At 39.7% G+C, this 24,408-nt stretch overlaps 1 protein-coding gene across 2 annotated transcripts in view; it reads right to left on the bottom strand.

The window, feature by feature from the left end:
• Positions 1-14,859, bottom strand: part of LOC124003315 (sodium- and chloride-dependent GABA transporter 2-like) — a 30,062-nt gene extending 15,203 nt beyond the window's left edge. The window contains exons 1-3 of one of the 2 annotated variants that reach the window (XM_046311463.1): positions 14,744-14,859; positions 4,553-4,761; positions 207-341 (exon numbers count right to left, since the gene is read on the bottom strand). In XM_046311463.1, coding sequence (XP_046167419.1) covers positions 207-341; positions 4,553-4,761; positions 14,744-14,784 — 385 coding nt within the window. In that variant the 5' untranslated portion in view covers positions 14,785-14,859. Of the gene's footprint in view, positions 1-206; positions 342-4,552; positions 4,762-14,743 lie in introns of those variants that run through there. The other variant, XM_046311464.1, reaches the window with a different exon arrangement.
• Positions 14,860-24,408: the final 9,549 nt, after the last annotated feature.

Below are 24,408 nucleotides of genomic sequence, written 5' to 3'. Positions count from 1 at the left end.
TGACAACTGAATCCCTAATATGGATGCAATACGTACAACAAGTCCCCGTGGCCGCATTCATAAAGCATACCAGTAGGATGGCTGATGTAGAATCAGATTAGCCTTTTAGATCATAATGACTAAGCTTATACGGACAGAGGCTACCTGTATTCTAGATCGGCAGTCTTATTCAATGACCCTTTATAAATATGAGACCTGATATTTACCTTCAAACAGGGGGCAGATCTTCCTCCAGCAGGTGATGCTGCCCTGCGTGGTGTACTGGCCCAAGGAGGTCTCCAGGAGAAAGAGTGGAATGCCACAGGTGAACAGAAAGAGCACATAAGGGATGAAGAACACCCCTTACGAACAACACAAGTTAAACCACTGCCGAAATTGTTGCAACCCATATTACTAGCCTGTTCAACCTCTCTTTCGTATCGTCTGAGATTCCCAAAGATTGGAAAGCTGACGCGGTCAGCCCCCTCTTCAAAGGGGGTGACACTCTAGATCCAAACAGCTACAGACCTATATCTGTCCCTGTCTTTCTAACGTCTTCGAAAGCCAAGTTAACCAACAGATTACCGACCATTTCGAATCCCACCGTACCTTCTCCACTATGCAACTGGTTTCAGAGCCGGTCATGGGTGCACCTCAGCCACACTGAAGGTAGTAAACGACATCATAACCACCACCACCATACTTATTTTCCACCATAATTTGCAAATAAATTAATAAAAAATCCTACAATGTGATTTTTTTTTTTTTCATTTTGTCTATCATAGTTTAAGTGTACCTATGATGAAAATTACAGGCCTCTCATATTTTTAAGTGGGAGAACTTGCACAATTGGTGGCTGACTAAATACGTTTTTGCCCCACTCTATATATTATTCCCAGCAAACCCTACCACCCCTCCCCCAATTTCAGTAAACTAATAAACAATAAAACGTAGGCTTCTACTTCCAGCTTATACAAACTATATACATTTTACAGACACAATGTCATTTACAGTAGTTATACTTTTTTGTTGTTGTCCTGGCCTTCCTCTATTTCTGATGTTTATATTTGCCATATACAGTGGGGAGAACAAGTATTTGATAACCTGCAAAATCGGCAGTGTTTCCTACTTACAAAGCATGTAGAGGTCTGTCATTTATCATAGGTACACTTCAACTGTGAGAGAGACGGAATCTAAAACAAAAATACAGAAAATCACATTGTATGATTTTTAAGTAATTAATTTGCATTTTATTGCATAACATAAGTATTTGATACATTAGAAAAGCAGAACTTAATATTTGGTACAGAAACCTTTGTTTGCAATTACAGAGATCATACGTTTCCTGTTGTTCTTTACCAGGTTTGCACACACTGCAGCAGGGATTTTGGCCCACCCCTCCATACAGACCTTTTCCAGATCCTTCATGTTTCGGGGCTGTCGCTGGGCAATACTGACTTTCAGCTCCCTCCAAAGATTTTCTATTGGGTTCAGGTCTGGAGACTGGCTAGGCCAATCCAGGACCTTGAGATGCTTCTTATGGAGCCACTCCTTAGTTGCCCTGGCTGTGTGTTTCAGGTCGTTGTCATGCTGGAAGACCCAGCCACGACCCATCTTCAATGCTCTTACTGAGGGAAGGAGGTTGTTTGCCAAGATCTCGCGATACATGGCCCTATCCATCCTCCCCTCAATACGGTGCAGTCATCCTGTCCCATTTTCAGAAAATATCCCCAAAGAATTATGTTTCCACCTCCATGCTTCACGGTTGGGATGGTGTTCTTCGGGTTGTACTCATCCTTCTTCTTCCTCCAAACACAGCGAGTGAAGTTTAGACCAAAAAGCTCAACATTTTGTCTCATCAGACCACATGACCGTCTCCCATTCCTCCTCTGGATCATCCAGATGGTAATTGGCAAACTTCAGACAGGCCTGGACATGCGCTGGCTTGAGTAGGGGGACCTTGCGTGCGCTGCAGGATTTTAATCCATGACGGCGTAGTGTGTTACTAATGGTTTTCTTTGAGACTGTGGTCCCAGCTCTCTTCAGGTCATTGACCAAATCCTCCCGTGTAGTTCTGGGCTGATCCCTCACCTTCCTCATGATCATTGATGCCCCACGAGGTGAGATCTTGCATGGAACCCCAGACCGAGGGTGATTGACCGTCATCTTGAACTTCTTCCATTTTCTAATAATTGCGCCAACAGTTGTTGCCTTCTCAGCAAGCTGCTTGCCTATTGTCCTGTAGCCCACCCAGCCTTGTGCAGGTCTACAATTTTATCCCTGATGTCCTTACACAGCTCTCTGGTCTTGGCCATTGTGGAAAGGTTGGAGTCTGTTTGATTGAGTGTGTGGGCAGGTGTCTTTTATACAGGTAACGAGTTCAAACAGGTGCAGTTAATACAGGTCATGAGTGGAGAACAGGAGGGGTTCTTAAAGAAAAACTAACAGGTGTGTGAGAGCCGGAATTCTTACTGAATGGTAGGTGATCAAATACTTATGTCATGCAATAAAATGCAAATGAATTACTTAAAAATCATACAATGTGATTTTATGGATTTGTGTTTTAGATTCCGTCTCTCACAGTTGAAGTGTACCTATGATAAAAATTACAGACCTCTACATGCTTTGTAAGTAGGAAAACCTGCAAAATCGGCAGTGTATCAAATACTTGTTCTCCCCACTGTATTTACAACTGTGCTATTTCACAACAGTTCTGAACCTATATACATTTTACAGACCCCATATGTTTTACATTTGTTATCTTGTTGCTATTATTCCCACCCTTCAGCTCCATTCAACCCCTCCCATCTATCTCTTAACACCATCCACATTGGATTTCTATTTGCCATATATTTTTCAACTGTACTGTGATGCTGTCATGGCCGTCGAAAGACGTGGACCAAAGTGCAGCGTGGTGAGCGTACATTTTCCCTTTTATTTAAAATGTCGCCAACAAAACAACAAACAAAGACACAACCGTGACGATTACAGGGCTATTGTGCCAATAACAAAAGTCAACTACCCAGACTGAAAGGAAGGAAAATGGGCTACCTAAGTATGATTCCCAATCAGAGACAACGATAGACAGCTGTCCCTGATTGAGAACTATACCCGGCCAAAACATAGAATGCCCACTCCACATCACACCCTGACCTAACCAAAAAGATAAATAAAACGCCTCTCTAAGGTCAGGGCTTGACAGATGCTTCACAAAAGTGCTGAACCTTTCTATTCGCATAGTTTCTACAGATTATAAATTAAAGATAAACATTTTTGCTAAAATAATAATAATTTTATTGATCAATTGACTATGACTTTTTAAATCACCTAGTATTGCTATCTGCTGCATTAGCTCAAGGTAATTGTTGCAATTCTTTAGCTACATATGGACAGTACCAAAATAAATGATCTAATGACTCTGCCTTCACGCAGTAAAATCTGCAGAGCCGGGAAAATTGTTTCCCCTATATATATATATAACATTCTATTGGTTGCAAGAATTTAGCAAATTAATTTGAATTGAACAATTCAAAGTTTTGAATCAGGTGTCGTTTTTTGTGTCAATTCATAAACCATGTGCCATGGAATCGGTGCATCGAAAATCTCTTCCCAACTATTTTGCAATTTATATGGCACAGCTGTCAATGTTTTGGTCCTTAAATAAAACTGGTATATATTTTTATTTATCACAATTTAACCAATTTTGGTCTTTAAGGCAGGGCCAACAGACAAGTTCCTTACTTTATGCCCCTTCCACTTGCCTTTTCCATTTTTGAGGAAATGCTGCAATTACTTGGTCATAATTTTAGGTAGAGCAGACATTTCCACATGTCTGTGTTAGCTGCATGTGTGACATAACTCCACCAGTCCTATTTATGATATAATTCATAAAGATTATACTTTTTTTAATATTGAAAAAAAATCTATTAGTATATTTGAATTTAACCACAGGAATGCAAGTATGTGTTTGTGTAGCTGACGGACTTAGCTACCACCTGAAGGGTTGTGCATCCATTTGTAATGTAAATGTTAGGGATATTATCATGGGGTTTCTGGGACACGCCCAGTGGCCTAACATCATCGAACATTGCAGATAGAAATTCTACATGTCAGAGAGGCATGTTTGTACTTCATAGCATATTTCTATCAGAGCTTAACAAAACGTTGGACAGTAGTGATGTGCATATCAGTATAGAGATTCTGGAAGCACCTAGAAGGTTTTGGATCTTTTCGTGCACACAGGCAGCCGCTGTTGTTTTTATGATTGTGCCCGCCTGATAGCATCTAGCCCTAGTGTGTAAATATCCCTATAATATTATAGAAACCACTGATATGTTTATATCAGGCCATGATTACACATCTCTTAATGATTATTCCATTACCGTCTTGTAATTGTGTGATTTCAATATTAGCCTAAGATATGAAAAGAACAACTCTGTACAGTCTCCACCACACTGAAGTTAAATGAAGTGACTAGCTCTTTTGCATTGATAATGTAAAAGACAAAGGCTCACCTTGCCATACATGTAATATGTGTTTAAATGACCATGTAAAGATGCTATGTGAGACTCACCTCCTCCATTTTTGTAGCACAGATATGGGAACCTCCATACATTCCCCAAGCCTATGATCTGTCCGGCCACAGCCAGGAGGAACTCCAGCTTGCTTGACCACTGTCCCCTGGTCTGGGTGCTTGGCACAGGGACAGGATGGACCAGACCCATCTCCTGCTGGGAAAGCATATTGATCCTCAAATTGGGATCATTATGCTTTTCCATAACACTGAGGAAGTCAAAGACAAAGTTGGTATATTGCGGTGGACACACGTTTAACTAACATAGTCTGTGTGTTATGAAGACAGAATAAGGACACACAGCTAACAGCTACATATGAACAGCAAGACTACATATGACCAGGTACATTTAAACAGTTACATATGACCAGCTACATATGACCTGCTACATATGACCAGCCTCATATAACCAGCTACATATGACCTGCTACATATAAACAGTTACATATGAACAGTTACATATGACCAGCTACATATGACCAGCTACATTTGACCAGCTACATATGAACAGCTAGAGTACATACATATAAACAGTTACATATGACCAGTTACATATGACCAGCTACATATGACCTGCTACATATGACCAGCTATATATGAACAGTTACATATGAACAGTTACATATGACCAAGTACATATGACCAGCTACATATGAACAGTTAGATATGAACAGTTACATATGACCAACTACATATGACCAGCTACATATGAACAGTTACATATGACCTGCTACATATGACCAGATACATATGACCAGCTACATATGAACAGCTACATACGACCAGCTACAGTACTGTCTGCTGTGAATTACAAGTATCTTTTATACAAATGTTTACCTTGTGACCCATTCCATACATCTGCTGTTTGTCATATAGACTGAAGAGGGTGTATCTTGGCTATAAACCCTTTGTAACTTTGTCTCAGGGCTCTCAACGAATCATCTGAGGTTGATTCATCGACCAGCTATCATTATTGTAGATCACTCAATTGATTAACTTTGTGTGTTGTATTGACTTGCTCCCTTATTAATAAGTCAATAAAGATTTGGTTTAAGTATAACTCTGACTTGTGTGATAAGTTTGTTTCTTCTCATTTGATAGTAAATAAATGAACCACCACATTTGGCGACAAGGATGGGATGTGAATCGTCACTTGGTGACCGCTCCTGACGACCTGGGTAAATGGTGCACCAGGGATCCCTCAAACTTGGGATCACAGGGAGACCGCACTTCGGGAATGAAGCAGATTGACCCACCTTTGATCTGAGAGGCAACGAGCCGAGTGGATACCACGTCCTGAACTTAGTTTAAAAAAAGAAAGAGGTGAGCGAAAGATGCAAAGTCGAGTTTTTAAGACAAGCCTCTGTTACGTAGGCTCTGAGTGTGTATTCCTGTGTGAGGGGGGCACCTTGGAGGCGTAAACAGGGCTGAGTCAGTGGAGGATGATCTGAGAGTTAGTCGACTCAAAGACACCTATCATTGGTCATTTGCGGGCGACCTAGAGCCGTCCTGACACTGAATTGATCACAGAGGGGATTGGTGCGGTCTGTAGGAGTGATGGGCCAGGGTGACTGTGGGTTCTGTGTGAAGCACGGTACCTTGTGAAACCCTACTGGAAGAAGGACCTCATTCTGAAATGTGTCTGTGTGACAGTCTAAGACAAGTGAACCTCAGAAGTGGTGAATTCCAATTATTTTAAATGTGCTAACCAGTTATGCCCTGTTAAAACATCCAGAATCTATGTGACCTGGATGAAAACTAGAATCTGTGTGAACTACCCCATTTTAGAACTATTGACAGATTTAAATGTATGAGTTACATAATCATAGTAACTAACCATGAGATAGAAATTCGAAAATATTCCTGCAGGTTAAACTCTAATTGATTAGGCATGTTTGGGAATAGCATTGTGTGAATGTGATATGAGAGTTGTGTGAGTGTGTAAATAAGTGGGATGTTAGCAGCAAGTCTATTGTTTCTGGGAGGCTAGACTTTCCTGTGGTTTCTGGGGGGTTAGATAACCGTTGAGAATTCCATGACAGACTGGTCATTGTCCGCGAAACAAAAGTTGGGAGTATGTTTGGAGCGCTGCTTCGTAGCTGTGGAGAGTCCTTGAAAATGCAAATGGAATGGTTGATGTGAGTACCTAAGAAATTCTTACACTTTATATGGATTCTGTGATGATATGAAAATATGAAGAATTGTATGTGTGTATAATCAATTACTGGAGAGTTGATAAAGTAATACTGTGAATATAATGAAATGCAACTGAAACAACCCATACGTAGACGTACGTAGGTTTTGAGTTGGTCCCTTTAACCTCAACCAAATTACAAAGACTGGTGACATCCAGTGGAAGTCGTAGGAACTGTAAAATGGTCCCTATCAAATATCCCCTGGCAAAGAAAACAGAGGGAACAGTTAGAGGCAAAAAAATAATAATCTGAACAGTTAGTCCTCAGGGTTTTGCCTGCTACATAAGTTCTGTTATAGTCACAGACATGATTGAAACAGTTTTAGAGTGTTTTCTATCCACACCTACTACTCATATGCATATCATATATTCCTGGCATGAGTAGCAGGAAGTTGAAATTGGGCAAAGGTAAGTGATACATTTTATCGCTATTTCTGACTTTTGTTACTCTGCTTGGCTGGTTACTGTTTGTAATAATTTGTCTGCTTGGCACTGTTCTCAGATAATCGCATGGTATGCTTTCGCAGTAAAGCCTTTTAAAAATCTGACACAGCGGTCGGATTAACAAGAAGTTTATCTTTAAGCCCATGTATAACACTTGTATGTTTTAGGAATTTTTATTATGAGTATTCTGCCCTTGATTTGCGTTCCCATGCAAAACTAGACAGATAGCTAACAACTAGGTCTTCAATAAAACTCCCAAGGCGTGACTTTTCTTTAATGAATATATTGAAAACGTTTATGTTGTGAAACTGCAAAATACAGAAAAGAATATACTTTAGTATTCAATTCATACCGATATACTGTAGCTGTACATTATACATTTGAAGTTGCATAAATACAAAGCACGTGCTAAGGTACCATGCATCTGGCATGATGCCAAACCATATAGCTAATTGTTACCAATATGGTAATTGGCTAACTCCTTTCACTACTCTAATAATGTACAACCATCTATGTATAATAACAAAGCATATTACACTAGAAACAGTAATAAAACTACAGTATTGTATATTTTACAATTCGTTTGCATGACGCACGAGCAAAGTAATACAGCTAACAACATACATGAAAGGCATTGCAATTTGTGTGAGTAAATGCAACCAACATTCATATGTAAGCAACTCTATCAATAACAAGATTATCATCACTAGCTAAATGCTTGAATCAAATTTACAAACAAATATTTTCCAAGGCTGAAGCGTGACAAGAAATAACTACACTGAAAGACCTGCACCGTAGCGTTGTTTTTAGCTGCTTCTATGCGTGCGGAACAATTCTCTACTTCCTGTTTGCGTACAGTCTAAGTACCAGAAAGTACCAGAAAGCCCAGGGGGCAAATAACACCATTGAACACAATGAAAAAAAAACATTTTAACCATTGTAATAAAATAATCTGTTACCTTCTAACAGGATGGCAGCACAATGAATATTTCTGTTTTTGAATTTGGCGCTCTGCAATTTTACTGGATGTTGGCCAGGAGGGACGCTAGCTTTAAGCATTATTATTATTTTCCAGCAGCATACCACCCTGCATACCATTGCTGGCTTACTTCTGAATCAAAGCAGGGTTGGTCCTGGTCAGTCCCTGGATGGGAGACCAGATGCTGATGGAAGTGGTGTTGGAGGGCTAGTAGGAGGCACTCTTTCCTTTGGTCTAAAAAACATCCTAATGCCCCAGGGCAGTGATTGGGGACACTGCCCTGTGTAGGGTGCCGTCTTTTGGATGGGAAGTTAAACGGGTGTCCTGACTCTCTGAGGTCATTAAAGATCCCATGGCACTTATCGTAAGAGTAGGGGTGTTAACCTTGGTGTCCTGGCTAAATTCCCAATCTGGCCCTCAAAAACCATCACGGTCACCTAATAACCCCCCAGTTTACAATTGGCTCATTCATCCCCTGTAACTATTCCCCAGGTTGTTGCTGTAAATGAGAATGTGCTCTCAGTCAACTTACCTGGTAAAATAATGGATAAAATGTAAAGTTAAATTTGAGTCTGGACAATTGTCTCAGAAACTGATTGGAGTGTGTCCACTTTTGATTAATTTACCCTAACGATGTAACTATAAAATTCTTAGTGCATTTTCTCCTTTCGGGTACTACATTTGATATAAAACTGCCCTTGAGGCCTGAATTTTTTTTTCCTTCCCAGTATGAGAGGAGTTGCTATATTTATTGAATAAACCTTTTTCCATAAAGTTATAGCTAATTCACCTTTCATTTTCTATTTGTTTTGTCTTGTCTTCCCACACACCTGGCTTCAATTCCATCAATTCCATGTTGTGTATTTAACCCTTCGTTCCCCCCCCATGTCCTTGTCCAGTATTGTTTATTGTAAGTGCTTATGTACGTTATGTCTGGTGTGCGTCGGGTGTTGTACCCATTTATTGATTGTTCTGGTTTCCGGTGGGTTTTTATTATTAAACTGAGCTGTTGGAAACACAGTTTTTGCTCTCCTGCGTCTGACTTCTCTGCCGCCAGTACGCACCCCTTACACATAATCTGAATTTATTGGAAAGCACAAGATCTGTTTCCGAGTCAATGAATGTTGATTTAACTCATTGACTGCAAATCTATTGCTTTTGCGCATGTGAGAATCTCTGCGGAGAAAGCTTGGACAATTAATTACGACTATTTTCTGGGAAATGTGTTGTTATTATGTGCCAGATTTTAAGACTACAAACCATTGCAATTGAGTTATTTGCAGGATTTATTTGTCATTTCAATAGCATTGGGTCTATGATATTGACAAAAAAATGGGTTTCTGATTGTAATTCAAGTATTGGCATGTTTTGTCTGGACATATACTTCCACCAGTGTTTGTTTAAGATATAAACTGAACATTTTAACAGCTTGCATAGTTCAAATTGAAAGCTCATTTATTCAACATAAAAAGCGAGGCGATTTCGATGTAATACGTTGTCTGTTGCCTAAATGGTCTGCTGGAATAACATATTGAGAATGGAATCGTATTTAAATAACTAGATTTTTTATTATGGACTGACTGATGTATTTTATAAATTTGGCACATTACATGTTACTCTTAAAGTCATGGACTTTTCATAAGTAAGGAAGCCAAAAGAGAAGAGATAATTGTCAAGTTTGTTTTTAACCTTACGATAGAGGTAAGCGCAGAACGTTGTTTGAGAATGGGTTATATTTTTTTCCTACTGGTAAGAATAGAATAGAATAGTTATTCGTGCTCACTGGGCTATATCGGGCTGTAAGGGATGCAGTGGGCCATTTGCAGTAGAGGTCTGAATAGTTGAATCGGAAACCTTCTGTGATTTCTGACTACTCTTGATGGGTTTTATAGTTTAGGTAACACCAGTGAATTTGAGCAGGAAGTTAATGTATTCTAACATTATAATTACGTTTCCATTACGTGGAACAATGTCCGGTCATTAAAGTGGATTGCAGTTTTGAGATTATTTTATATTTTTACAGGAACAGTGCTGTCACGGCCTGACCTTAGTTATCTTTGTTTTCTTTACTATTTTGGTTATGTCAGGGTGTGACTAGGGTGGGTATGTTTTTGTATTTCCAGGGTTTTTTGTGAGTCTAGGTATTTGTATGTCTATGGTGGCCTGAATTTGTTCCCAATCAGAGGCAGCTGTTTATCGTTGTCTCTGATTGGGGACCATAATTAGGGAGCCATTTTGTCTAGGGTATTTGTGGGTTCTTATTCTATGTTTAGCTGCCTGTCTGCACTACTCATATTTGCTTCACAGTTAGTTTTGTTTTTTTAGTTAGTTTTGTTCAGTGTTCTTTCTTTAATAAAGAAGTATGTACTCTTACGATGCTGCGGCTTGGTCTCCTCCATATGACGACCGTGACAGGTGCACATGAATCAACATTTCAGGAAAAGTGTCAGTTTTAGCCAGCTGGATAATTTTCAACTGCAGTTCCTGGGCAGGTTATTAAAAACAATTACAATAACAATATAGACAATTAAAGAGCAGTGAGCACACATAAACATAGAACAAGCAGCACGCAAAAAGCAACAAAACAAAATGCATAAAAGCAACAAAGTGTATCCACACTTCACCAGCTACAGACAGCATGGAAAGCAACAATACACAGCTAGGGATTCATTTTTGTCTTCATGTTTCTTTGTTATAGGTGGTATGTTGTGTGTGTGTGTGTGTGTGTGTGTGTGTGTGTGTGTGTGTGTGTGTGTGTGTGTGTGTGTGTGTGTGTGTGTGTGTGTGTGTGTGTGTGTGTGTGTGTGTGTCTGATGGTAGACTATTCCAGACATGGGAAGCTCTCACAGAGAAAGCAGATTGACTAAAGGTGCTTCTCCTTAAGAACTTCTTATGGCTTCAATCCTGTTAACGGGATGATATGACAACAGCAAGTGAAAGTGCAGGGCGCCAAATTCAAAACATCAAAAATCTCATAATTAAAAGTCCTCAAACATACATGTATCTCATATCGTTTTAAAGGTACACTTGTTGTTAATCCCACCACAGTGTCCGATTTCAAATAGGCTTTACGGCGAAAGCACCACAAACGATTATGTTAGGTGACCACCAAACCACAATAAAAACAGCCATTATCCCAGCCAATGAGGAGTCACAAAAAGCACAAATAGAGATACATTTAATCACTAACCTTTGATGATCTTCATCAGATGACACTCAAAGGACTTCATGTTACACAATTCATGTATGTTTTGTTTGATAAAGTTCATATTTATCAAAACATGAGTTTACATTGGCGCGTTACATTCACTGTTTTGTTCGATATGTCCGTTATTTATGTCCAAATACCTCTGTTTGTTAGCGCATTTGGTAAACATATCCAAACGCTCATTCTGGTCAGCGTTACGTCGGACAAAAACTTCAAAAAGTTATATTACAGGTCAAAGAAACATTTCAAACTATGTACAGAATCAATCATTAGGATGTTTTTAACATATATCTTCAATAAAGTTCCAACCGGAGTATTAGTTTCTGTCTTGATGAGCAATGGAACGCAAGTGGATACCATGAGGAATGATCAGAAAATGGCTGACTGCCAGTCACCTGATAGATTCAGCTCTCATTCAGTCCCACAACACAGTAGAAGTCTCATTCAAATTTCTATAGATGGTTGACATCTAGTGGAACCCCTAGGTAGTGCAACATCATTAATATCTCAAGGGGATTTCATTGGCAATTGTGGTGAATACATACGAAGCTCAGATTTCTCACTTCCTGTTTTGATTTCTCCTCAGGATTTTGCCTGCCATATGAGTTCTGTTATACTCACAGACATCATTCAAACAGTTTTAGAAACCTTAGAGTGTTTTCTATCCAATGATATTAATAATATGCATATATTCGCAACTGAGACTGAGGAGCAGGCCGTTTATTTTGGCAACTTATTAATCCAAGCTACTCAATACTGCCCCCCAGCCATAACTATACAGTCACCTCTCATGACAGACCTTGTGGATCTGCTGCCATAGGTTTGGGTTTTCTGTTTAACAAAATTACTGAGTGGAGGGAGAGCCAGGCCATTTTGGATCTTGAATACAAGACATTCATCTGTGTATTGCACAGGAGTTCATGCTTCCTATGGATGTAACAAGTGGGCTTCCTATCAAGCACTTTGAGAGCCTCTTTGTTGACCGCCTAAATGGGTTTTAATGTTGTACAGCAAGCTTGGGCCCAACTAGACAAGCAGTATGTTAAGTGGGGGAGTATCATAGATTTGAAGTACAGTTTTGCTACCTCTGTAGCCAAACAATTTCGTATATATATCGGGAATTAGCTGGGTTGAATTTGGTTATTTAAGTATGATGCCTTATAATGAACTTAAAATGAACTTAAAATCAGATACCACCTGGAGCTTGTCCCCTGACACATAGACATCTGGCTCAGTAGCATCAGTTGCCCTCTTTGTGAGGAACATGCTGACTGTTTTTTGATATGCAAACATGAGTCACTGAGCCACTTTGTAACCTGGACCATTACAGTAGTGAGTTCTTATGCAGCTTGTTGTTTGCTCTTTGCATGGAAATATATCACTGTGTCATCTGAATACATTTGAATTTCAGACCCAGTACAGACAGAAGGCAAATCATGAATGTATAGTATTGACCCTTGGGCGGCATGGTGGCAGGTAGCCTAGTGGTTAGAGCGTTGGGCCAGTAACTGGAAGGTTGCTAGATTGAATTCCTGAGGTAAAAATCTGTCGTTCTGCCATGAGCAAGGCAGTTAACCGCCTGTTCCCCAGGCGCTGAAGAAGTGGATGTTGATTAAGGCAGCCCCCCGCACCTCTCTTCTTCAGAGGGGCTAGGTTAAATGCAGAAGACACATTTCAGTTGAATACATTCAGTTGGACAACTGACTAGTGTGAGGGTTGAAAATATGCTTGGTCTATCATGAGGATGTCTGTGTGTGTTAGAAGTAACATTAGCAGAAAGGCTATGGCTAACCTTGGGTATAGGCAGTTATCATGAGTTGTGGGGGACACATACAGAACGTAGTGTAGCAAACAGACTGTCTTTTGTTAGAACTCAAACTTAGCAATAACAGGAACCAGATGTGTGATAACAGTATCTAGGGTATGAGCGCATATATATTCTACACAGCAACAGTTACATCTATCAACTGGAGCGCCCGGGGGCTGGGACCAGCCTGTGTGCCAACGATAGGCTGAGTGAGTTTAAACCATGCCCAGTCTCTACTCTGACAAGCCAGCTCAGAAGCAGGAACTACTTCTGTCAGAGTATTTTAGAAGATAATATTAGTGTGTTGGCTAGTTCTCTGTTCTGCCCTGCGTGGTATTACAGCGAACTCATATATATGAAAATTGCATTTACCATTTATTGCTTAGCTAATAAAAGTACATAGTATACAATCGGTGACTCAGTGTCATAACTTGTTCTGATACCAGATTCGAATTGACACAACCCTAACGCTAGGTATCCCCCTTTCCCTTGGGGCAAGCCCACATCATACCTAAGAGTTGGCGACAGTTAGTTTCGACTATTACGCTGCTAGGCAAGTCAGTTAAGAACAAATTCTCATTTACAATGACGGCCTACCAGGGAACAGTGGGTTAACTGCCTTGTTCAGAATGACAGATTTGTACCTTCTTAGCTTGAGGATTCGATCCAGAAACATTTCAGTTACTAGCCCAACACTCTAACCACTATCCACCACACCTATGGCACCAAATGTGAATGCTGAAGGGGCATGGATTTGTGTAATGTGAACAAATAAACTCTCTGCATTATGACTTTACAATGAATAGAGGATAGAGAAGTGACAGAACATGAGCACTTAAATGAATAGGAAAAGGGGGCACAATACATTTTATGTACAGTTCTTGACTATTGAAAAAACTATTGAAATGTAATGGAGAGTGATAATGTTACATCTAGTTTGACAGATGTATTTTTTAATTACCTCATACCAAATTCCACTGATTTCAACAGTCTAAAATATGCTTTATATTATGTAGTATTTCAACATATCAGCACGATCAACAATTTCTAGTTTGATGGACTGTGCCTAATGACTGTGGATGGAATCTAAAACTTCAGTCAATGAAATATGATTTAAATAAAAGCATTCTGTCAAGGCCTCTTTAAGGCCCATAGTGTGATTCCATATGTGCTATTTCATAGTTTTCATGTCTTCACTATTATTCTACAATGTAGAAAATAGTCAAAATAAAGAAAAACCATTGAATGAGTACAGTAGGTGTGTCCAAACTATATTTTACAGCACATAAATGACCAGCCATTTACTAAGAAATAACATGTTAATGACACAGTAATTATGTTAAAGTAGTGTACACACATCTCGTGACCTTTGGGTGAGGGTCACGTCAAGAAAACCTGTTACATTTTACATTACAGTGTAAGTACAGTATAATAATGAGTAATTACAATACTGTTGCACTGTACTTACATGAATAATTCCACTGTAATAAAGGCACTGTAATATAAAGTGTTACCTAAACATCTAGCTCAAAGAAAATAATGGAAACTGTAGTGCTTACCATTCTCCATGCTTTGTAGCTGAGCAGCATTCTTCAAGCATTTCCTCTGGATGCCTCTTAACTTCATTCACAACCTATTTTTATGACTTGACTATATTTGTCTATGTGGACTTACTGTACGGCAGAGCGCTCTGAAAAGACAAAACTGAGAAAGATGCTCCTTTATTCTAAATGTTGAAACCTCTTAAGGATCCGCCCCTTTTTTCAAAATGTTCTTGTTGAATAATAGTGAAAACATCAAAACTATGAAATAACACATATGGAATCACATATGGAATTTCTGTTTAGAAACTCTGTTGAAACTGAGATATCTTTAATTAAAGGAGATATTCTGGGACGAGTTACCCAGGGTAGGGGTTTCTGTTGAAGTAAAGAAGAGGCTATGGGATGACATGACTTGGTTTCACTGTGTGTGAGTTTTCACTGTGTGAAGTAGATCTTATCTTAGTGACAAGGATGTTTCTTCTGTGTGTGGAGGAGTATTCACTGTGTGTGAAAAAGACCTTGTCATAGTGACAAGGAGGGCTCTAGTGTGTGTGGAGAAAAACCTGTTTTATAACAGAGGTATTCCTGTGTAAATGTGCATTATTTGGCAAAGTACTAAATTAATATGAATTGATATGCCATGGTTTGCAATCGTCAGATGTAAATGCATGAACTACAGTATTTGATTCCAGGAAAGGGTCCTGAGATAGAAGTAAGAAAATATTCCTGCAAGTTTGCACAATTTGACCAATGGAGCCATAGGAGAATTGGATATACTTGGGAAATAATTGTTTACGTGCATACAACACATATAGTATTTCCCACTAATACAAAATGTTGTATGGGTACAGAATTTTGCCTGCTCGACCCTCTGACTGGACCGATGAAGGGAATGTTGAATAAGTTGGTCAGGGACATTCTGGAACAGGTACCGCTCTGGCACAAGGTATTGGGCGTAAAAGGCACATTGAGTGAAGCTTTATTAGCAGAATGTAGAAATAAGTTACAGGACTTTGAAGAAACCAAAAAAGGCAAGGCAAGTAGAATAGACTGGGAGGATTTTAGGAAAGTGGGAAAGAGAATTAGAGAGAAGGGCAGACAAGAAAATGTAAGGAAAATGGTGAAGGATGATAAGAAGCGAAGGACAAACAGGGATGATGATAATGACTTTCCACCTTTCTATTATACCCCTGTATCCAATGCACCAGCACCTGCCCTAGTTGTCCAACAGCACCCCGCGCAGCTGCCTCCCCCGACGCAGCTTTACCCCCAACAAGACCTGATACGACTGCAGGACCAACAGACCCCTCAGAGGCAGCCCCAGAGCAGTAGGAATCCGTTCTACACAATGCCTACAATGACTCGTTTTAACTGGACAGAGGACAGACTTTATCAGACCCAGCTGGCTGCCCTGGCTGTTGGTTGGCTGTTCTTGAAATTTTCCCAGTCCTGACCCTGATCCTGCCCGCCGTCCTGTACCTGCCTGACTCTGATTTGGATTAGGACCATTTCCTGTCTTGACTTACCTTTTGCCTGCCCATTGTACTATAATAAACTCTGAGGCTCGTACTATCCGCATCTGGGTCTTAGCCTGAGTCCTGATAGACGTTGTTTTCAAGGTACAAATTCAACATAATTGTCACGTTCTGACCATCGTTCGTGTGTGTTTTCCTTGTTTTAGTGTTGGTCAGGACGTGAGCTGGGTGGGCATTCTATGTTGTGTGTCTGGTTTGTCTATTTCTATGTTTGGCCTGATATGGTTCTCAATCAGAGGCAGGTGTTAGTCATTGTCTCTGATTGGGAACCATATTTAGGTAGCCTGTTTTGTGTTGGGTTTTGTGGGTGATTTTTCCTGTCTTTGTTTTTGTGGCACCAGATAGGACTGTTTTGGTTTTTTCACGTTTCTTGTTTTGTAGATTGTTGTACTTTCAGCTCTATTAAAGATGTACAAAACTAACCACGCTGCATTTTGGTCCGCCTCTCTTTCCCCAGAAGAAAACCATTACAATAATACTAGAAATACGTTTGATTGATTGCTAGAAATGTCATCCTCAAAACAGTTTGACAATTATTTTTCAAATCAAAGTATTTTCCATGTAGACAAAGTTGATTCAACCAATTTGTGCCCAGTGTGTAGTTTACTGTAAATAAATACAAATAATTTTTTTATTGCGGTCTCCCCTTGTCCATGCTTTCAAAGTAAGGATTCTGTATTTATTAAAATTTTGTTAAGTTAATTGGATGATCTATCCCTTTAATGTTGTGTTTAAAGTACATCAGCAAGCATTCTAGCTCATTGCAGCCAGGGCACGAAGACTCCCAACAACACAAAAACATAGATTTTTTTTTCAGGGAGGGTTGGGGGCCCCCTGGAGTTCGGCAGTAGTCCGGCCCTGATTGTAGTTTAAGGAATAGTTATGTCCTGTTTTTCTTACCCTGTAAACAGTCTATTGACAAGATATAACAGCAATCCATGCTTTGGATTTGTTTACCTGGCAACTGTAATTGAAAGTTCCTGGGGCAGATCTGTTCTAGGGGAGAATTCATTTGATTTGCTTTTGAAAGGTGTGGCATAACAAACTTTTCAACGGAAGTCCTGGGATCTCATTTATAACTTTTGTATACATTTCACATACAGATATGTGCACTGTGTGCACTATTTCTAAGAAGACTGTTGGTTAAGGACTTCTAAGTATGCATTTCACTGTAAGGCCTACTACACCTGTTGTATTCGGTGCATGTGACAAATACAATTTGATTCGATTTGACACAAATATTTAGATTTATAAACTTGGCACATGCAATACAGTGCATTCGGAAAGTATTCAGACCCCTTAACATTTCTACATTTTGATACATTACAGCCTTATTCTAAAATGGATTAAAAATACAAAAATTCTCATCAATCTACACACAATACCCCATATTGACATAGCAAACAGTTTTTTATACATTTTTGCAAATTTCTTAAAAATACCAAACTGAAAAATCACATTTACATAAGTATTCAGACCCTTTACTCAGTATTTTGCTGAAGCACCTTTGGCAGCGATTGCAGCCTCGAGTTTTCTTGAGTATGACGACACAAGCTTGGCACACCTGTATTTGGGAGTTTCTCCCATTCTTCTCTGCAGATCTGTCAAGCTCTGTCAGGTTGGATGGGGAGCGGCCCGCTCAAGGACATTCAAAGACTTGCCCCGAAGCCGCTTCTGTGTTGACTTAGCTGTGTGCTTAGGGTCGTTTTTGAGTCTCATAGCAAAGGGTCTGAATACTTATGTAAATGAGGTATTTCTGTTTTTAATGTTTAATACATTTGCAAAGATTTCTAAATACCTGTTTTTGCTTTGTCATTATGTGGTATTGTGTGTAGATTGATCAGAACTGTTTAAACATTTAATCCATTTTAGAATAAAGCTGTAAAGTAACAAAATGTGGAACATGGGAAAGGATCTGAATACTTTCCTAATGCAGTGTACACACGCATGCTTTGCGTTATAAATCAGACCCCTCCTGAACTATGGGTGCGTGAGCGCGTATTAAAACTCAGCCAGAAAATAAAAACATCATTCACCGCTTATTTTCATCATAACGCCCTCATTTGCTGTACACTTTGGAAGTATTGGAAGTATCCCAAGGCACCCACCGGGCGCAAACTGGTTAAATCAACATTGTTTCAACATAATTTGTCAACGTATTGTGACGTGGAATCTATGTGGAAAACAAATTGGATTTGAGAAAAGTGATCAATTGTAAGGACTGGGGAGGTTTTCATTGACTCTAACATGGGTGCGAATACTCATATAAATTAGATATTTGTGTATTTAATTTTCAATATATTTTCAAACATTTCCCCCAAAAAATGTTTATCACTTTCTCAATATGTGGTATTGTGTGTAGATGGGTGAACTTATTATTGTGTTTTACTCCATCTTGAATTCAACAACAAAATGTGTAATAAGTCAAGGGGTATGAATACTTTCCGAAGGCACTGTATTTGGTTTGTGTTTTAGGTTATTGACCTGCTGAAAGGTGGATTAGTCTCCCAGTGTCTGATGGAAAGCAGACTGAACCAGGTTTTCCTCTAGGACTTTGCCTGTGCTTAGCTCTATTCCATTTATTTTCATCCTAAAAAACTCCTGAATCTTTGTTAATGACAAGCATTCCCATAACATGATGAGGCCACCACCAAGCTTGAAAATATGAAGATTGGTACTCAGTGATGTGTTGCGTTGAATTTGCCCCAAACATAATGCCTTGTATTCAGGCATATAGTTGATTTATTTGCCATTTTTTTTGCAGTTTTACTTTAGTGCCTTATTGCAAAGAGGATGCATGTGTTTGAAATTCACTGCTCAACTGAGGGACCTTCCAGATATTTATATGTGTGAGGTACAAAGATGGGGTAGTCATTCAAAAATCATGTTTAACACTATTATTGCACATGCAACTTATTATTTGACTTGTTACACACATTTTTACTCCTGAACGTATTTAGGATTGCCGTAACAAGGGTTTGAATACTTATTGTCTCATGATATTTCAGCTTTTCATTTGTAACTAATTTGTAAACATTTCTAAAAACACAATTACACTTGGATATTATGGGGTATTGTGTGGAGGCCAGTAACACAAAATCTAAATGTAATTCTCTATTAATTATATTTCTATCTTCAATATGCAGTTCCAGATCCAGCCCTGCCATTAGTTGAAGGCAGCCAACCCAATAGTGTCTGAAATGTAGTCACTTTTCTAGATCTTTATTGAAATATATTTTTCTCAGATCTGAATTTTAGAAAAAGTAGCCACTTCTGAGATCTGTATGCAAATAGCTTAAAAAAGTAGTCTTTTGGAAGTGATCTGTATTCAAATATTTGTATTTTTTGAAAACTTTCCATAAACTACATTTATCACAGGCCTGATCTGGTGGCCGGGGAGCCAGCCAACTTCTTCAGAGGGGGAGATGAACAACTTGTATAAGTCTATGAGAGGTGGCTAACACCCCTACAGGTGGCTACAGCTGAGCCCAGCCTAAATACTGTTGTGTTGGGAAGGTGTTAGGAATGAGGGATCTTGAAAGCAGCAACGTTTTTGTAAGTTGGCTTCCACCCACTACTGGCAAAAGATAGGAACCATCTATGTAGGTTGTGGGAATGATGTCAGGGTTGGGGGATCTTAAAAGCCACTGAAGAGGTTCAGTCTCTGAAAGTCTTCTAAAGGTGTTTGGCTCCTCCTGCAGGTTCCAGAGTAACACTGTGGATTTGAAATAAGGCCTTTGGGGCTGTCTCACCCTACATGTAAAAAAAAGAATAATGTAAACAAGATCTAAGCTTTTATAATGGTGTTTGGCGGTGTTTTGTATATATATGCTGTGCTGAGAGCTGTATGATGCATTGTGATGAGTATATTAGTAAATTGCCGTAAAAACATAGCTTTCCAAGCATGTCCATACTGAAATACACTGTAGCGATAGAAATCCTGGGTGCATCCTAATAATATGTCCTTGCTCCTGAAGTGTACACTCATTCACTACTTCCCATCAATCTAAAAGCATAGGATTGGTGGAGGCATGGGCTAGTTGATTCCCACCATATTTATTATACCAATCATTGTCTTTCAAATCAGTGAAGGGAAGTGAACAAGTGCACACTTTTGGAGGAGGAGAGATTGAAGCGGCATGAGTACCAAGGGATTATCGTGAGTTCCTGAGTTGTTTTATGAAATGGTTGCCAGATCCCGTATGGGCTCGCGAAAGACAGTGCGTCCTACAAAACACAACCCAATCCAACAACCCAACAACCCAACCAAGCACGCCTCCAACCCGGAAGCCAGCCGCACCAATGTGTCGGAGGAAACACCATGCACCTGGCTACCTTGGGTAGCGCGCACTGTGCCCACCACAGGAGTCGCTGGTGCGCGATGAGACAAGGATATCCCTACCGTCCAAGTCCTCCCTAACCTGGACGAAGCTAGGCCAATTGTGCGTAGCCCCACGGACCTCCCGGTCACGACAGAGCCTGGGCGCAAACCCAGGGTCTCTGATGGTATAGCTAGCGCTGTGATGCAGTGCCGTAGACCACTGCGCTACCTGGGAGGCCCCGCACTGTGGAGATAAACAGAAAAACACATTGTTGCTCAGGTTCGAGGGGCAGGCAGCAAGATTCAGACAAAACCCCACAGTTGCAGACTAAAGGCTAGAATCATGGGGAAATAATGCTCCAGAGGAGATGATGTTTATGAATTGCCTGGCTGGGCTGTGGGGCAGTTAATCCCCGGGTTGTGGTCAATTCCACAAATTGCATTTTAAATTCCATTTAATACAGTTCAAATTCCAGGTCAGTCTTTCAATTTAGAGAATTAAATTCCTCTGAATTCCAATTTTAGTTAAATTCCAAGAATTCAAACCTCAATTCAATATTTTCCCCAACAATTGCACAAATTCATATTCAATTCTCTCAGGCTTTCAGGCTCATCACTGTTCAGACAGCTGAGCTATACAGGAAATATAGGAATACAGGTTGGAATGATTAAAAACAAATCTTACATTAAATGTTTGATCATATGTGCATCAATTCCATTAACTGGGAAATGTACAAATATTGAATTTCAATTAAATTCCGAAAATGAAATGTTTTTACAATTCAAATTAAATTCAAATTTAAAAGTCTAATTCCAATTCAATTCCAATTCCATAACTTGTTTTTTTACAAATCTAATTTAATTCAAACATACATTTTCCACTCCATTAGGTAATTAAAGAAATGAATTGGAATTTAAAATCATTTGGAATGTATTGATCACAACCCTAGTGGATGTACAATGATAATTAAAAATGGAACTCTTAATAGGTATTACACTGGGATTGTCATGAACAACACCCTGCTATCAACCAATCAGCATCCTGTATTCAAACGATCCATATTTTTTGTTGTTGAAAATAGCGCTGGCCGTGTCCGAATACCCATACTAGCATAATACATACTTAAACTGCATACTATGTAATCATCGTTGCATACTATTTAGCATGTACTTTTAGTAGAAAGTATGCAATATTCCACGGCTTCAATGCAGTAGTGGCTCCTGGCTGGCTGAGTAGGTGGGGCGGTGCTGAGTGCAGGTGGATTTGTCAAAATTCAACAGACATGCATCGCATTAACCAGCCTGATAATAGCTCATTTCCAATTTGATTAATTTCTTTAGACTCTGAATCAAATAGGAATGGACTTATAGGCTTACTCAGGCTGGTTATGGCAAACTATAACATTCAACCTATACCGTAGCCCATATGGTCCATCTATCCTATTTAAAAAGGTCCGTAGACAGAAACATATTGCCTAATTTGGTTCCATTTCAACATATTTATTAGTAAAACCCAAGTGATGTAGCATATATAACAGCCTAGTACACACACCAAATATTTTCTAATGTTCAAATCGAAATGCTATTGCACAGAGAAACGTATACAGTCGTGTACATCGCAAATTCAGAACCGCTGGACAGTATCATAATAAACTAAAGTACTGATCATTGGGAACGAGGCTTGATCCATAAATAAATATAAATGACAGAAAGCCTAGCCTACAAAACAAACAATCCATATGTTCAAATCAAAAGACCTGATTAACATGACATCAACTTAATTTTTTCACAAAACGGCCTACTATTTAGGGCACAAGTATGGGTATTCGGACACGACCAGTGTTTGAACCCATCAACCCTCGAACCCTTCCATCTCTCCAAACCCCTTCCATATCTCCCGCCCTACACACAGCCGTGGCATGTGCATTCTAACCCTTAATTTCCTGGTGATCTTAATTGTTATACTGTGGGACACCTACACTGCAATTTCCATCCTTGTCTTTCTGTGGCCTGGACACCTGCTGTTGCCGTTTAGCGAACATCTCTGTGGAGGGTCGGCCTAACACACAAAGTATGCATCTCAAATGGCACACTATTTCATATACAATAGTGTACTACTTTGGACCGGAGTCCTATGGGCCCTGGTCAAAAGAAGGGCACTACACAGGGAATATGGTTCCAGTTGGCATGTGACCAGAGAAACACTGCCTCGCTCTCTCCACACTGTATTTAATGGCTGTGTTCACACACAGAAGAGTCCATGCAGCCCACAGAAACTTAATTACAACCCTCGTGCCACGTTATTAAACAGGCTTACCATTGGGTAATGTCTGTCCATCCGCTCTCTCCTGCTCTGTTCTCTTCTGTTCTGTTCGGGCTCTTTTCTTATCTCATCTCTTCTCATGTATTTTACATCCCAGCTGTCATACTGGGATGTTAGGCCCATTTCAGTGTTTGGCATTTCGTCATGGTATTTGTCTTAATTGGATTTCTCATTCCATTAGCCTGCTCATTGGGAGCCTGTAAATTCAATTATGCAGAGATAAAAAATGTATATAAAAGCTTGTTTCCCACTTGGTCTCAATTACAGGGACTGAAATGATAGAAAGCTGTTGCATAAGGTGTTAGATTTCAACATTAGGACTTTATCTGGATTAAAACATGTGTTTTTATTATGTCAACATCTTTAGGGCTCTTCGAAGAACATTTGATTGCTGATATTGCAGAGATCTAATTATGCAGCACTGAATGCAATGCATTAGTTGCTGTATATGAAAGGCATGCATTTAGAATACTCATCCAAGATACAGTACTATACTTTCTTGGCATGATGCTCAGTAAGAGACAGAATTGAAGAAAGAGAAAGAGAATCCATGTTTTGTGATGTGAGCAGGCTTGGATCTCATTAAAATACCTGCGTTCAAAGGAATAGAATAGAGTCCCTGAGCCAGAGAGAGGGGCCCCATGGGCCCTTGTGTCTGTGCCTGTATGAGCCTTTAATCTGACAGCCTTTCTACACACTTGTCTAGTCTAGCCACAGAGCTAAACAAGGTACTGTGAGCATGACAATATCTAGGGGACCGGGCAGGTACAGTTAGCACTCCCCTCAACACAAACTAGACATTCACACCTACTCACACACTTTATTTTTCTCTCTTATCAATGTGCTTTCTGATCTTTTCTCCTTCTCCTTCTTCTGTTACTTCTGTATTTAATATCCTCCTTTTCTCTTTCCTTTCCCTGTTCTGTATCAAATAGCCCACATTGCCATGGAAACGAGGCAGTGCTGAATCTTATTTGTCTTGTTACAGGCTCCCATTAAAGCAGAAAAGGATGACAGCTCTCACCTATTGTACCATACCTGCATTGCCATGGTAACAGCTCTCAGGTAGATCTGATCTGATCACTGTGATAGGACAGCAGAATATCAGAGCACCTTTCACCTGTGTGATAGACCGTGTATTCAGAGCACAGAGTAACAGTGTTCATATATTTGGAAAGTCAGGGCTCAGAGCAGTGAAGGCTGGTCGGAGGAGCTATAGGAGGACAGGATCATTGTAATGGCTGGAATGGAATAAATGGAATGGTATCAAACATATGGAAACCACATGTTTGTCAGGGCTCAGAGTTAGAGTTCAGCAGTAAGTGTCCATATCATTAGAATGTCAGATCTAAGTTTCCACCTAAAATAGGACATTCTGCATAGGTGTATTCATAAACTGCCCGTGTATAGTTGGTTGTTGTATAGAGACAGACAGACTGGTTTGACTTTAGTCTCATAATGTTTTGTACAGTATTCACACAGAAACAAACCATTTGGATAA

The sequence above is a fragment of the Oncorhynchus gorbuscha genome, linkage group LG18 (assembly GCF_021184085.1).
Source record: "Oncorhynchus gorbuscha isolate QuinsamMale2020 ecotype Even-year linkage group LG18, OgorEven_v1.0, whole genome shotgun sequence".
In the NCBI taxonomy this organism is placed as follows: domain Eukaryota; kingdom Metazoa; phylum Chordata; class Actinopteri; order Salmoniformes; family Salmonidae; genus Oncorhynchus; species Oncorhynchus gorbuscha.
This window is presented reverse-complemented; position numbering and strand designations above follow the sequence as displayed.